General features: G+C 40.8%; 1 protein-coding gene across 1 annotated transcript in view; it reads left to right on the top strand.

Moving 5' to 3' along the window:
* The window catches only part of DNAH5 (dynein axonemal heavy chain 5), a 224,312-nt gene that overhangs the window by 161,448 nt on the left and 46,543 nt on the right, over positions 1-16,321 (top strand). The window contains exons 59-61 of the mRNA XM_032861880.1: positions 4,243-4,446; positions 9,964-10,143; positions 13,518-13,655. Coding sequence (XP_032717771.1) covers positions 4,243-4,446; positions 9,964-10,143; positions 13,518-13,655 — 522 coding nt within the window. The remainder of the gene's footprint in view (positions 1-4,242; positions 4,447-9,963; positions 10,144-13,517; positions 13,656-16,321) is intronic.

The following is a 16,321-nucleotide window of genomic DNA, read 5'->3' as shown; positions in this document are numbered from 1 at the left end:
AAAAAAAAAAAAAAAAAAGAAACAAATAAAAAGAAAACCAATAATGAAAAAATATAAAATGGAAAAAAAATATATATATTAGATAAACTAGTTAAAAAACGTTAAAAAAGAAAAGGGTAAAAGTTAAAAAAATTTAGGAGAAGAAGAGAAAAAAAAATTGAAAAACAAAAATAAATTAAATTAATTGCAAGGCTAAAGAATCATGGGGAGAAAGCCATGAGTTCCGTGCTTTGCTTTCTCCTCCTCTGGAATTCCGCTGCTCTCCTTGGTATTGAAACTGCACTCCTTGGTAGGTGAACTTGGTCCCGGCTGGGTTTCTTGTTGCTCTTCTGGGGGAGGGGCCTGTTGTAGTGATTCTCAAGCGTCTTTGCCCCAGGCGGAGTCGCACCGCCCTTACCTGGGGCCAGGCTGAGTAATCCGCTAGGGTTCGCTTTCGGGAGCTTTTGTTCCCTGAGCGCTTTCCGTAGAGTCCGGAGGACGGGAGTGAAGATGGCGGCCTCCCAGTCTCCGCCCAGAGGAGCCGAGAGCCCGGGGCCCCACTCCTCAGTGCGCCCTCAGAGATCAGCGCCCAATTACTCCCGTCACCCTGGCCTCCGGCCACGCTCCGAGCTCACCGAGCCTGCGATCGGTTCAAGGTAAACCCGAGCTGAGAGTCACTCCTCGGCTCCGTCTCTGTAGCCGGCTTCCCCATTCTAATACCTGCAAGCTCTGCGACACTCAGACACCCCGATCCTTCTGTGACCCTGCGGGACCTGAGGCCACGCAGACCCCGTGTGGGCTTCACCCCGGTTAAGCCTCTGGAGCGATGTCCCTCAGCGGAACAGACTTTTAAAAGTCCTGATTTTATGCTCCGTTGCTCCGCCGCTTGCCGGGAGCCGGCCTCTCCCCCCGCGGTCTATCTTCCCGTCGCTTTGGATTCACTTCTCCGCCGGTCCTGCCTTTCAGAAAGTGGTTGATTTTCTGTTTCTAGAATTGCTGTTCTTCTTCTCTTCGATCTCCCGTTGGATTTGTAGGTGTTTGCAATCTTTAGATAAGCTATCTAGCTGATCTCCCGCAACCTGAAGTAGTTTCAGCCGCTACTTCTCCGCCATCTTGACTCCTCCCCGATAATGTAATTTTTTAACCCCTTCCTGATCTCACTGCCTGAAACACTTCTCAGTCTTTTTTTTTTTTTTAAGATTTTATTTATTTATTTGACAGACAGAGATCACAAGTAGGCAGAGAGGCAGCCAGAGAGAGGAGGAAGCAGGCTCCCTGCTGAGCAGAGAGCCCGATGTGGGGCTTGATTCCAGGACCCTGGGATCATGACCCGAGTTGAAGGCAGAGGCTTTAACCCACTGAGCCACCCAGCTGACCCACTCCTCAGTCTTTTTGACCCAAGTTGAGTCTTTAAGTTTCCTGAGCAATAGACAAATATGAATTTCTACTCTTTTGAGACAATGAAGCGATAGCCTTCTCCTGTATCTCTCCAACTTTCCACACTACTCTTACCGGGGTACGTCTTCACTTATTTTTCCTCTGTCCTCACGCTGGCTAAACTGGGCTTCTTGATCCCCGGAGCTCTGGGAGGTCTGCAGTCTCTCAGGTTGGTGGCCTCCTCATCTACCCCTGACCCATTTTTTAAGACCAATTTATCGACATACGATTGGTGTGTAAAAAGCCGGACATGTATAGTGTATACACCTTGGGGAGTTTGAGAATAAGTGTGTACCTATGAAACCATCCCCACCTTCAAATCCACTGGCATGTCCACTACTTCCCAAAGTTTCCCCCACTCCCTTTAATGTTGCTATTATTTTATATGTCAAAGACATTTAGCATAATATCTAAAATCTAGCCTCCAGATAAATTTGAAATATATAATACAGTATGAACCGCAGGCACTGTGCTCTGTAGTAGATATCCGGAACTTTTTAATTTTGAATAACTGAGAATCTGTACCCTTTGACCATCAGCTTCTCTTTTCCTCTTCCCACTAGGCCCTGACCACTGCCATTCTGCTCTCTGCTTCTATGAATCTTGACTGTTTTATATTCCATATAAATGGGATCATACGGTATTTGTTCTTCTGTATTTGGTTTAACTTACTTGGCAAAATGGCCACTAGGTCTATCCTTGTCTCAAATGGCAGGATTTTCTTTCCTTCCTTTCTTTTTTTTTTTTTTTTTAAGGTTGAATATATTCCATTGTACACAGGCACTCACACACACACACGTGCACATACACATGCACACACACACTGTGTATATATATGTGTCTCACATTTCTTTATCCACTCACCCACTGGTGGACCCTTAGCTTACTTCTAGGTCTTGGCTCTTATAAATAATGTTGCAGTGAACATGGGAGTGTGCATATCTCTTCAAGATCCTGATCTCCATACACTCCCCTTTTTGGGGCATCTTGGCTTCAGACTGAGAGTCTCTGATCAACAGAGAGAATATATTGATAGTATAAAGATATCTCCATACCTAATGGCATCATAGAAACAGATCATATGGCCTCTTAGGTCATGCTTAAAGGTATACATTTTCCTAGGATTTAAAAAAAACTTGTCATCCTTTTGATATTATAAAATATTTTCCTTTATCCTCCTAATTTCATATTCTCGACCACTAAAATATTCTGCATTATATAATTAATTTTTAGTGCTGAAATGGGTGGAAACAGGGGTGACATGATGAAGAGTATTGGAGAGATTTTCAACAATTTCCTTTATTGGTTCTGCCTCCATTTTATTGCTTTTTTGTGAGCTTTTGAAACCCTAAAATATGGTACTACCAACATATTCTAAGAAGTTCCAACCCAGTCAAACTAACTTTTTGGCATCAGGTCACATAAATCTGTACAACAAATAAGGTAATAGCAAAGATTGTTTCTCATCCTATCTCAAAGCTAATCTACCTCCATGCAATCATACAGAATACCTCCAGATGTTAAATAACTATTATATTGCAAGGATATCTAGGAAATTCTGTGGCAATCATATTGCTTTGCCTGCAGAGTAAAAGCAGAGTCCAATACTTAGCTGAAATAGGTTGGACTTTTGATATACCTTTTCCTCCAGCTCCTTTTACCTGGGCACCTAACATAATTGAGCTCAATTCTGTTTGAGAAAGCTCCCTTTTAAAGCTAAAGTAAAATAAGCATGTCCAGCTCTTACAGCGTATACAACATTTATTTGACCCTACTTTCTCCACTGGCTGCTGTTTCTCTCTCCTTCTTTTCTAGGCACACATCTCCTATCAAGATCCATCTGTCATTGCCAGCTCTTAAACACAAATTCTCCTTCACTTCCAGTCGTCTTGTGTTCACAAAAACTAATCCTGAAACAAACATTTTCAAAGTAGTTACATTTCTAATTAACAAGTTCATTGGTTTTCATCTTCATTATTTTTTCTTAATCCTCAGAGGAAAGATTAGTAGCTTTGATAAGAAGGTCATTGGTCACCTTCATTTGATGGGGGGTAGGTACATGCAAATAAGATCTGGAAGGAATGAGTGTACACTATTTGTCCTAGAAATAAGACTTTTTTAGATTCTCATAGTTCATATTTTTCCAATACTTATTCCATAAAGAGGCTAAGAGATAGAGCAGTTATTAACAATCATAATCATTCTATGTGACTATTAAATAATTTATTCTTTTAGAATCTCCATACTAGAAATGGGACAGGACTTTTCTGACTTAGTGAAATCCGTATTGCTTCAGTTCCATAAGTTAAAGGTCATTTCCCAGCTCAGAAACCTCTAATTATTCAATCTGTCAGCCCCGGGGCTACCTGTGAGGGTTAGTCCACCGTGACAAGTCTGGCTTGCTAAAAAGACAGGCAGATTCTTGACCTACATAACTAATGAGTAAAAATCACGGCACCAGCCGGGAGTTTTCCTGGTTGAGAATTCCTCATAGCTCCGTAAGTGCTAAGTATTCTTTTTCTTTCAGATTATACTCATTTTTTTCTGACACAAAGTGGTGTGTGTAATTTTAGAGAAGTCACAGTTTCTTAGCTGCTCACCGACATTTCCCTCACTGTCTCTCCTCTTGCTGCCAGTTGAATTGTAAAAGTTTGAACTTTTGGGGACATGGCATTTCTTGGGGATTAACTATGCATTTAAGCCTTATGACTTGGCATCTAACTCAAAAAATGCTTGCTTCGCTCCGCCCAAGTAGCATTTAAAGATGAAAAGTTGGTCCACACTGTCTTATCTGAGGTGAGATGATGACCTCCTGTCGTCCCGCAGACCATCAAGCCTTCAGACATCGCCACTGTCCGCACGTTGGGCCGACCCCCTCACCTCATCATGAGGATCATGGACTGTGTGCTGCTCCTGTTTCAAAGGAAAGTCAATGCAGTGAAAATTGACCTGGAAAAAAGCTGTACAATTCCGTCGTGGCAGGAATCTTTAAAACTCATGACTGCAGGAAACTTCTTACAGAACTTACAGGTTGGTAGTTCAGTAATGATGGGCTGAGTGAGAGGGGACTGAGACTTCATTAGAGTGTCTGAGTCCTTTAGTAGAACAAATTTCAGAAAAAACTTTACAGATTTTTACTTTTTTTTTTTTTTACTTTTACTAAAAAATTTACATATTTTTACTTAGTTTTTTGCTATCTTTCTTGAGGTATAATGTTGAGGTATAATGACATATAAAAGTTTACTATAGTGATCTAGTAACTTATTTTACAAATGTATAAAACAAAGTTTCCAAACTTACATACACCAAGTTTCCCTGCATGTCTCCTAGCCACCTTTGCCATCCAGACTGCTAATCCCCAATCCTTATCCTTGATATAGCCGCTGGGTTGGCATTAGTGATTGGCCACCTCCATAATTCTCTTAAAGAGTTTGAGAGAGAATATAGATTTATATAACATGTATAAAAGTTTTCTGAATGGCAGGATTTCCTGGGTGGCTCAGTTGTTTAAGTGTTGGACTCCTGATTTCGGCTCAGGTCATGATCTGAGGGTTGTGGAGCCTGCTTGGGATTCTCTCTCCTCCTTCTTCTGCCCCTCCCTCACCACTCCTGCTCACTCATGTGCTCTCTCTCTCAAAAAAAAAAAAAAAAAGAAAAGAAAAAAAAAAGTAAAAGAAAAAATTCTCTATATAAAGGTGTACAACTTGATATTTGGAGATTTGTATATATTGTGAAATCATTGCCAGCTAAGGTTTCCATGACCTCACGGTCGCCATTTTCTTATTTTGTGGTGAGAACACTTAGAAAATTTGGTGTATGTGATGTTGTTAACTGTATTCATATTGCCGTGCATGGGGTCTCCAGGACTTACTCTTCTTGTAACTTGATAGTTTCTAACCCCTTGACCAACATCTTCCCATTTTCCCTTCCCTCACCATTGGCAACCACCATTCTACTCCCTGCCTCTAGGAGTTTGACTATTTTAGATTCTATGTATAAGTGAAACAGTGTAGGATTTGTCTTTCTGTGTCTCGATTACTTTGTTTTGCATAATGTCCTCCACAAATGGCAGGATTTCCTTCTTTTTCAAGCCTGAATAATATTCTACATACATATATTGAACACATACTTAAGTATTTTTTCAGAATAGAATTTTCTCTTTCAAAACCAAGACTTTAAAGCTTTAAAAACAAGCATTAGAGCCTTGCCTGACAGATTTTAGGCATATTAAAGCATCATCAGTGATATATTTCAATAAAAGTTTAAAAAATCATATTAAGGGGTGCCTGGGTGGCTCAGTTGGTTAAGTGACTGACTTCAGCTTGGGTCATGATCCTAGAGTCCCGGGATCAAGTCCCACACTGGGCTCCCTGCTCTGCAGGGAGTCTGCTTCTCCCGTTGACCTCTCTCCTCTCATGCTCTCTCTCTCATCCTCTTTCTCTCTCAAGTAAATAAAATCTTAAAAAAAAAAATATTAAGAAAGCAATGCATATGTGCATATATTATATGCATATGAATACAAATGTATGCATATTTATATGTTGCAAGTCTCAATAGTGATTTTTTTGGGGTAATTTGTACATTTTTAATTTTAATGTAGAATTTACATATGATAAAATGTACATATTTTAAGTATATGGATTAATAAATATTTACATATGTTTATACCTGTTAATGAACCCTGAAATCAAGATTTGTATTTCCAGGCCCCAGAAATCTCTCTTGTGTCCCAAACCAGTCAGTAACTTCCCCTAAGATAACCATTATTCTGATCTTTATCCTGATAATTAATTTTGTTCATTTTGAAATTTATAGCTATGATAGCATGTCATGTGACCTATTTTGTTTTGATCTCTTTTATTCAACAAGTCTTTGAGATTCATTCTTATTTTGCAAGGATAATGTTTCATTCTTTTTTCATTGCTGTATGGCTGTTCAGTATCTGAAGCGGTAGTATGTGGTAATTATTTAAAACAACTGTTTCTTGGGGGAGAAAAAAGAAAAAAAAAGAGTAAAAAGTCTGATTTGTAGTGTTTGCTAATTTCCATGGTGTAAATATGCCCACAATGGCCAATTTCAAGCTACCAAAATGATCTTGTTGAATGGAGAGCTGGGGAGAGGTACATAGTAGAATAGTAACAATGTACCCCCATATAGGCACGATAGATATAAATGACATGAAAAAATAGGGGGTAAAATGCAGTTAAATGATAGACAATGATTACTTTGACTATGCATTATTTTTATTTTAAATGAAATTTGTTTAAGTGTAAGTATATATAATATATTTTTAATAACTGTTCTATTTAACACACAGTTTATAAAATTCCTGAGAATTTAGGAATGGTTCCTCATGAGTTTGTATGAACCAGCACAGTGTGAAATGCTATTATATGTTTTAGTTTATTTGTCCATTGTACTGTTGATGCGTTTCTGGGTTGTTACTGGTTTGGAGCTATTATAAATAAAGCTACTAGGAATATTGGCCTATAGGTCATTCAGTGGGTGTATCTGCATTTCAGTTGGCTTTGTATTCAGGAATGGAATTTCTGGGTCTTAGGTCATACATTCTTTAATCCTGTAAATTTGTTTGATTGAAGTATTATTGACACACAATGTTAACATGAATTTCAGGGGTACGAAATACTGATTGGACAACTCTGTACACTGTGGTATGCTCACCACAGTGCAGCTACCATTTGTATACGTTAAACAGCTTCATAGATAGTGCCAAAGAATTTTCAAAGTAGCTGTGTCAGTTTACAGATCTGTGAGCAGAATTTAAGTGTTCTATGCCTTAAAAAAAATTTTTTTGTTGTTAAATTATATTTAGTTAACATATAGTATATTGTTAGTTTCAGGGATAGAAGTCAATGCTTCATCAGTTTCACCTAACACCAGTCCTCATCACATTACGTGCCCTCCTTAATGTCCATCACCCAGTTCCCCCATCCCCCATGCCCCTTCAGCAACCATCAGTTGTTTCCTAGAGTTAAGAATCTCTTATGGTCTATCTCCTTCTCTGTTTTCATCTTATTTTATTTTTCCTTCCCCTCCCCTATGTTCAGGTGTTTTGTTTCTTATATTCTACATATAAGTGAAATCATAAGATTTTTGTCTTTCTCTGATTGCTTTGCGTAATACCTTCTAGTTCTACCCATATCATTTCAAATGGTAAGATTTCACTCTTTAAAAAAATTTTTTTTAAAAAATTTTATTTATTTGAGAGAGAGCGAGCACAAACAGGGGAGAGGCAGAGGGAGAGAAAAAGGGAGAAGCAGACTCTCCACTGATCAGGAAGCCTGATGTGGGGCTTGATCCCAGGCCCCTGGTGACATGAGCTGAAGGCAGACACTTACTGACTGAGACATCCAGCTACCCCAAGATTTAGTTCTTTTTTATGGTTGAGTAATATTCCATTGTGTATATATATATACCACATCTTTATCCACTCATCTGTCAGTGGACATCTGGGCTCTTTCTATAGTTTGGCTATTGTGGACATTGCTGCTATAAACATTGGGGTGCAGGTGCCCCTTCGAATCACTATGTTTGTATCCTTTGGATAAATACCTAGTCATGCAATTGCTGGGTCATGGGATAGCTCAATTTTTAGCTTTTTGAGGAACCTCCATACTGTTTTCCAGAGTGGATGTACTGGTTTGCATTCCTACCAATAGTGTAAGAGGGTTTCCCTTTCTCCATGTCCTCGCCAACATCTATTGTTTCCTGAATTGTTGATTTTAGGCTATTCTAAGTTGTTCTACATCTTAACTGTTTTGTTTTTCTCTATTCTGATGGGTTTGTAGTAATGTCTTATTATTGTGCATTTAGTTTGCGTTTCCCTGGGGAGTAAGGACGTTGAGAATCTTTCATCAGTTCATGAGCCTTTTGGGAATTCTTCCGTTAAGTGCCTCTTTAGGTCTCTTGTCCACTTAAATTTTTTATTAATGGGTAGAATTACTTTCTATAAAATATGAGTAACTTGCAAATACCTTGTTGCACTTTCTACCTTAGTTGTTCATTCTGTTAAAGGTGTCCCTTGATTCACAGACATTCTTAAGTTTAACATAATCCAGTTTTTCACTGTCTTCCTTAATCGTGCTTTCTGTGTTGTGTTTGCGAAATCTTTGCCTCTAAGGAAGAATAAATGGTTCTGTGTTTTCTTCTAGGAGTTTTATTTTTTACCTTTCATACTTGGATCTTGCCATAACTACCTGTGAATACCAAAGTCATGTCTATTTCCCAAGCAATGACCTTAGCACTGCCCTTCACTCAGTTTTCAATGCCACATTACCCAAGTGCCGTGTGGCTGGGCCATCTTGTGAGGTACCTTCCAGCGGCCATGGTGGTGAACAGCTTACGAACTGGTGGCCGTGCAGGCCTTCCCCAGATAATTAAATTATGGGGCTCTGGGATGTCAGTAGCACCAAGAAGGAATAACACGCTGTTTGTATGGAGGAAAGGTTGCAATGAACTCTGACTGAGAGAGCTAGGTGACAGAGAAGACTTAAGAAGCTTTCACAGAAAAATGTGACAGTGGAATTGGACTGCACAGAGGATCCTGGCAGGTGACTCGAGGCTCCTGGGCTATGTACCTGGTGGCAGGGCCCCTGGTCTTGGAAGCTCCCTTGCCATTTGCCATCACCACTGCCCTTCCATGGCTCCCAAATATTCTTCTGGCTCTTCTTCTGGCTTCACTATTTCTCAAGTGTCATCAAAGAAACTTGTAGTGGAAGATGTCTGAATGAGAGTGTGGGTTGCACCCTACGTCATGGATGTTCTGTGAAAGCTTTTATGTAGGCACTGCATTCCAGTCTACTTGGAGAAGATCTAGTCATCTTCTTTGAGAGGCACAAATACCTCTTGAGAAAGGTCCAAGTTCATTGGTTGGGCAGTTGTCTCTTGACATAAGAAAGCATTCGTGATCCACTTCTGCTACTGTTTTTCAGTTTTATCCCTTCAGAAGATACCAGTTCTCCCACATTCTGGATAATTTTTTGATTAAAAATTAATTCATTGCCCTCAAGACCTAATGTCCAGGTTGTTACTTTGTAATTCAGATGAGTTTAATAGAAACTCTCTTTGAATGTATTAAACATTTAGTTGCTGCTAAATGCTAAATAGATTTTATCCTTAGGCTGAGTATACCTGACTGTATTTGTTTTCCATTATTGATTTTATGGGCTTACAATTCACCTATTTCGGATTAATGACATGAAAATGTTATCGCTTTGGAAATTTTTGTAACCATATTAGTATTCATCACCTAAATAATTTCCTCTTTCCCTGGATCCCAAAACATTTACTGGGGCTTGGTATCTCTTGTTCACAGAAGCTAAAGTTTGCTCTGACTTCTTCGCTGTCACTGCTCACTCTTGTTTTCACTCTCAGGACGTTGGCCCCATATCCTGAGATATCAACAGAATATGATGTCATTCATCCTTTCTTGGTTGTTCAATAATTGCAGTTGCATTGTAAGTATCATGGGAGTATGACTTCATGGAAGTAAGTATTTTGACTTAATTTTACTCTTTTCTTTCATAGCAATTCCCCAAAGACACAATCAATGAAGAAGTGATAGAATTTCTGAATCCTTACTTTGAAATGACAGACTACAACATTGAAACTGCTAAGCGTGTGTGTGGGAACGTAGCTGGTCTCTGTTCCTGGACCAAAGCCATGGCTTCCTTCTTTTCTATCAACAGAGAAGTCTTGCCTCTGAAGGTGAGCCTCCTACGTAGAACCACATGTTACGTGCCTGTGAGAGCCCTTGGGGTCAGCCGGTCTTGTCTTTCCATGTAGCACAGGAGCCTTTGGCCTCTGGTGTGGTTGCATCCAAGTCCACGGGGAGAGCGAGTGACAGAAAGGCCGAGCACAAGATGTTTCTCTTCTCCGTAAAAACCACTTCAGTCTGAGTTGTGCAAGCCTTTAAGCATGGACTCTCAACAAGGATGCCAAGTCCACTGTGGGCTGCTAGATATTCTCCCTCCACAGTGTCAACTTGGAAAAAAGAGACATAGAAAACGATAGCATAGAATCCCCCGATAACATCCCAGATCTCCTGCCAGGGAATCTTATGACTGAGGCAGATCAGCACACAGCTGGTGGCTGGTCTTGCTTGTAAGGTATGACACAGTACTCCCACTCTTCTCCTTTCCCCCTCAAGAAGGACATTGAATGTCATCTGTTCTTTAATGTAATTGGAGAGTAGGCTTGTTTCCCTTTGAGTAATTGCATTTCTAGGCTTCATATGCACACCCGTGCCCTGTCCCCCGCCATCAGTGACCATCTTCAGCAGACAGAGAAGCAAATACTTGCTTTGAAAATGGAATACCGATGTCTCAAAGAGGGCACGTGTGGCCTGTTTGATTATTTTGCTTTTGTAGGAGTCTGATCTCTCTCAAGCATCAACTGAAATCCACTAACGCTTATAAACTATGTGAGGAACTTAATAATCATGATATAAATAATTTAGAGTAGAAAGAAGATAGGGATCGACTTTCAAGTCCCATTTCGTTTTCTATTACCATACCAGGGTCATTTATTCAGTGGCTAAAGCCCTTTAGGGTCTTAAAGCAACTTAAAGAACAAAGACTCATTTGGTTTAGGGAATTTCAGAACCAATGATTGATGTCATGCTGTCAACGTTATGAATTTTGGGACCATTGGAGACTCCAGCATAGCTCCAAAATGGGCCTTCTGTTACTGGCTGAATTGGAACAGCCTTATCAAATGAAACATGCAGGACCTCCTTCGCAAATTTTTCCAGTGAGTGAGCATACAGTGTTTTTAAGGGAATTACTGTTGAACTCATGATGGACAGCTTTTATGTCACTATAACTATTCTAAATAAAATGAGCGAAAATCAATACTAAATAATGGCCATTCTGAACAAGGTTTACATAAGAACAAGGAAATCCCCTCCCCTATTCTATGACATTTTAGCCTCCACCTTGTCCTAGGACATCCTTGATCCTGCAGTAGGAGGTGAAGGGAACACCGTCAGAAGGGGGAATGTTTTATCTGCTCCTAGAACCTCTGTTTCTCTTTCTGAGAAGTCAGTCCCGGAAGTGACCTCCTAATGTCTTAAGAGCTCCCAGGCCCTGGGAGCCTTGAGTGCATCAGGTCCTTCTGAATGTTCTGTCATGAACAGAAGTGCAATTAGAGCCTACACAGTCACTGCTTCGGAGAAGGCAAAGATGGAGGGAGTGCAGATTATCGCTGGGCAGCTCTGCTAATGTACGCAACAACCCTGACCAAGGCCTCTGATTTTGCATCTTCCCAGAGGGGCTTCCCTGCTTCTGAGTGAAGACAGATTAAGGACACTCCTTACACTCCAGCTGGAACCTCCTCAACACTAAGCAGTGACGAGGACCCTGAGGGGCTCTTCTCCTTCGCCTGGAGAACACCCCTGTCAACGGGCCAAGTGACATCTAGTAGAGAATAAACTTAAATACCAACTAATAGCAATTTAGATTCCATTCAAGTTAATTATAATGAGATTTCTCCTTGAAAACCATGAAAACCAGTAAATATCCGTTCACAGAAACAGGATGTTTATAACAATAGAGCCTTAAATACTCAACTCGGACAACATCTGTCATTTATTGGATTCTTGCTCTATGCCAAACACCAGCGGTGGGTGTTTCCATGCATTGTCTTATTTAATCCTCTCTCACACACATCGTAGGAGGTAGATCTTCAGCATCGTCATGGATAAACCGAATCTTACAGAATGTAAGCTATCTGCATGGAGGCCCACAGCTCCCAAGGCGAGCCGCTAGGTTTGAAGGATTCTATGCCTCTTGGTTGGCAACTTTCGAGAGCTTCATGAAAAATTTTCTCAATTTATTTTTTTCTGAGGAAAATTCTAGAAAATATTCAAAATCTCTGGAGCTGTGATGGTTTGACATTAGTGTGTTGCTTTAGAGAGTTGTTGGGCATTGTTACCTTTCTTTTCTTTTATGTTTACTCCGCAGCCACAGGTGTGGTTTATAGCAGACCAGAGAAGAAAATGTCCCAAGAGTTAGACCCTTTTTAAAGTTACGCCACGCTTTTGCCTGTCATTGGTCCTAGTAAGTTATAGAACTTGGGCTTTCCCTTAAAGAGTTATTCTTCCAAAATTTGGGAGCCTGAGGTTTTCAGACAGGAAAATAATTTATTTCAAAAATTTTTTTTCAAGATAATCTTTTCTTCTGAAACACCGCAGAGAGAACGTGGCCCTAATAGTGGATTATCCTCCATGAAAGTCAATTTTAACATCTTAGAGACTTAAAAAGGAAAAATTTGATTCCAAAAAATTGTTTAAAGCATCTAAATTTCTGTAAGCAAGAACTGATTTCTATATCTCCTCTTTTGCTAATATTGCTTTTGAATATGGCTTTTGAGTCAAATTTAGTAGCTTCCTTAAAAATAAATACTTTTAATTAGTCACACCTCAAGGTACCAATTCTTTTATGGAAGGCAAGCAATATAGGAAGACTAGACTACAAGAATGACATCAAGATCACCATGGCTCAGAAAAATCTATATTTTACATTCAGTGAATAATTAGGTTCCATTTTTTATCTAGTTTTAACATCCTCATCAATAGTGATGAGTCTTACGAGGCAGATGGTTCTCAATATTCATTTTTTTCTTTTCCTACAATAATTTTACAATGTTCTGTAAAGTACCTATGTGCTTTTAATACCGCAATGCTCTGATCTAAGCACTGGCAAACTCCGGCCTGCAGGCCAACTCTAGCTCACAACCTCTATGTGTACAGCTTATGAAATAAGAAGAATTTTTACATTTTTAAATGGTTTTTAAGTAAGTGCCTGAATAATAGCCTCAATTTTGCCCCTCGGCCCAAGACATCTAAACTATTTACTATCTGGCACTTGACAGAAAAAATGTGCTGACTTCGAATGAATTACAATTTTCTGCTTATACACATTTATGTCAAGTCCACACTGAAATTTGGTCTTGACTTAATGCCAAGACTCTAGGGGTAGAGCAGAGAACAGGTATGAGCATGGCTGAGATCTCAGATGAAATGCCAGCTGATTGGTGGGCTGTGCCTGGTCCCTCATTCACCCTGGGTATGTCCTATACAGGCCAACTTGGTGGTACAGGAGAATCGTTACGTCTTGGCCATGCAAGATCTGCAGAAGGCCCAGGCTGAGCTGGATGAAAAGCGCACAGAGCTCGATGTGGTGCAGGCTGAGTATGAACAGGCCATGACCGAGAAGCAGGTAACATCTCGGCACAGAAGGGACGGTCATATGCCAATATGGCTACTGTAAACCCTTCCTTTGCTCCTTTCTTTCTCCAAGGGTTTGGTTCCCAGCAGGGATTGATTCAATGTATACATAGTACATAAACAACACCTCATCCTTCACTAAGCCCTGAGGACCTTGGTGAGAGGTCAGGATGGTCAGCCAAGATGGGATTCAGTTCTGGAACATAAACATTCTGAGTCTCCTCATGGATGGTGGTGAAAACAGCCCCTTGTGGAGCACTTTCTGTTTTTCAAATCATGTCTTCCCTCTTTATTTCATTTAAGCTTTAAAGTAATCTTGCAAGGTAAGCAAGATGGCTTTTTAAATTGTCATTTTGCAGAAAGGCGCTGAGGTCCAGAAGACGGCTCCTGGTCGTAGGGCTGGACAGTCCGAAGAGGATCTTGGTCTTCTGGTGTCCACTTCAGGCTTCTCTGCTGGACCAGTGTTATGGCCACATGGTTGCATCTGATGACAATGACCGTCTATGGTCTTCTCAACCTAGGCTGCAAATAGCAGCTGTAGAACCTCTCAGAATTTGGGTTCAGACACTTCTGATTCACTGGGCAATAGGTTCTTTATCTTGTTTCTATTAATTCCAGCTCCATAGGGACTTCTTTCCTTCTGGAAATTCAGGCAGCTTTAACACACAACTAATGTAGCTTAAGCTTCAGAGCTTCTCATGTGCACAGGGTCCTAGGTACTGGGGATCCTGGGAGTTGTAGGGTGAGAGGGAGACCAGGTTATGGTTGGCAAGTATTTGCATATAAGCATTTGGATAAAATGCCTAGAAATTTCAGACGAAAGGTACCTGAGTTTCTAAGACACAAAGACTTTTTTTTTTTTTTTAAAGATTTTATTTATTTATTTGACAGAGATCACAAGTAGGTAGAGAAGCAGGCAGAGAGAGAGGGGGAAAAGCAGGCTCCCTGCTGAGCAGAGAGCCCATTGTGGGGCTCCAACCCAGGACCCTGGGATCATGACCTGAGCCCAAGGCAGAGGCTTTAACCCACTGAGCCACCCAGGTGCCCCAACACCAAGACTTTGTAGTGTTTTTTCCCCTCTCAGTCTAAACACACATTCACCTGGGTGTTTTATATTTAAGAATTTCTAATGATTTTCTTGAAGCAGACAGGTATGTTAGCTTCTGGCCCCACAAAGTCTGTATCTGGCTCCGGTAAATCCCGTGTTTGGTAAATAAGAGATAGAGGAAAGACTCTGTGTTTTTCCTCCTGCCGGCTCTCTATCTTCACTGGTCAGGGTTGTGGTTCCCGCTCTGATAGTCCAGTCTCTTACGGGAGTCCCAACAAGGGAACTTAGATGAATGCTTAAATTTTACTATGTGAGAATGTGTGATACTTCCACTCCTGAAAGCAAAAGAAGAGCCTTTTAGAGATTTTAGAGAAGTAACTGTACATCACCTACTTGGGTTTGTTTATTATGCTCTTTGGGATTCACCTATCAGCACCTGGAGAGAAAATCAGCCTTGCAATTTGAAAGAATCTACTTCAGAAACTGTGGTGAAAGTGTGATAATTATTTGCCGCGGGGGACACTCCCATCCATTTGGAGGTGCTACTGAATACACTGGAAATATTTTAGGTCCCATGTTGTTCTGTTTCATTTGGAATATTTTTGCATCAGTTCATTCAATATATGCTTTTTTGGATTTGAGCGTCTCCTCCTTGTTAGGACCACACAGGAAGTGCTACTGTGAAGGCATGGCTCTGACTTTAAGACTTGTTTTGACAAATGGCAAACTTTTTAAAATTAAAAAACAAAATCTGGCTGTGAGTCTACCTGCCTCCCACATGCTGGAGTGAAGATGACCTTTAGTCATTCTGTGGCTCCTTCCCCCTCCATGAGTGTCATGCAAGTCCTGGGGGCTTATGGACTTACAGAAGGTTGGGGGGGCCTTGAATCCACAGTTCACCACGGTGGGACCCATAACCTCCAGCCCCAGGTCTGTGCTGTTCACTGAAGGAGTGTGTGCCCCACTCCTCTATGCACAGGGCGGTGCCTTTGTGGGGCCCACTTCCCTAGGCCTTTTGGATGGCTGGTTACCCCCGGGAGCATCAACAGAGAGTGGGCTGGGGCCCCGCCCAAGGAACCCAGCGGACTTGCTCATCGCCCCAGCCAGGCTTGGAGGGAAGAGCTGCTCCTGGCTTCTGTACTCTCTGATGTCCGCTCCTCTCCCTTCTTGCTGTTCCCATCCCCTAAATGAGCGTGGGCTCCCAGGAAAAAAAAAAAAAAAAAAAAAAGCCAGAGAGGAGGGTCCTGGCCATTTTCTTATTTGGCCAGTTGGGAGTGGGATGGGGAATTTTGGGAAGACAACTTAATCTTAAAAATATCTTTTACATGAAAAGTTAGTTTCAAAGGTAGGCAGAAATAGTGATTCGTAGGATCACACTTCCTAGCTGGCATCTTTCTTCTTGGGGAGAAACAAATAAACAAATATGGGCAACGTAGATGTGGGGGTACACCTCAGCTGGGCTTTTAGGTTTCCTTCATTAGCTCTGGGGGAAAGGGAATAGTAGAATAAGATCTCAGAGAACAAACTAGAATATGTATCTTGCTTTTGAAAAACACTGTGTTGTGTTATTAGTACAAAAGCAACTCCTGTTCTTTATGGAATATACGCAT

The sequence above is a fragment of the Lontra canadensis genome, unplaced genomic scaffold (assembly GCF_010015895.1).
Source record: "Lontra canadensis isolate GAN:19392208 unplaced genomic scaffold, GSC_riverotter_1.0 scaffold22, whole genome shotgun sequence".
Classification (NCBI taxonomy): Eukaryota; Metazoa; Chordata; class Mammalia; order Carnivora; family Mustelidae; genus Lontra; species Lontra canadensis.
Note: the sequence above shows the minus strand (reverse complement) of the source record. Positions and strands in the feature narration are given on the sequence as shown.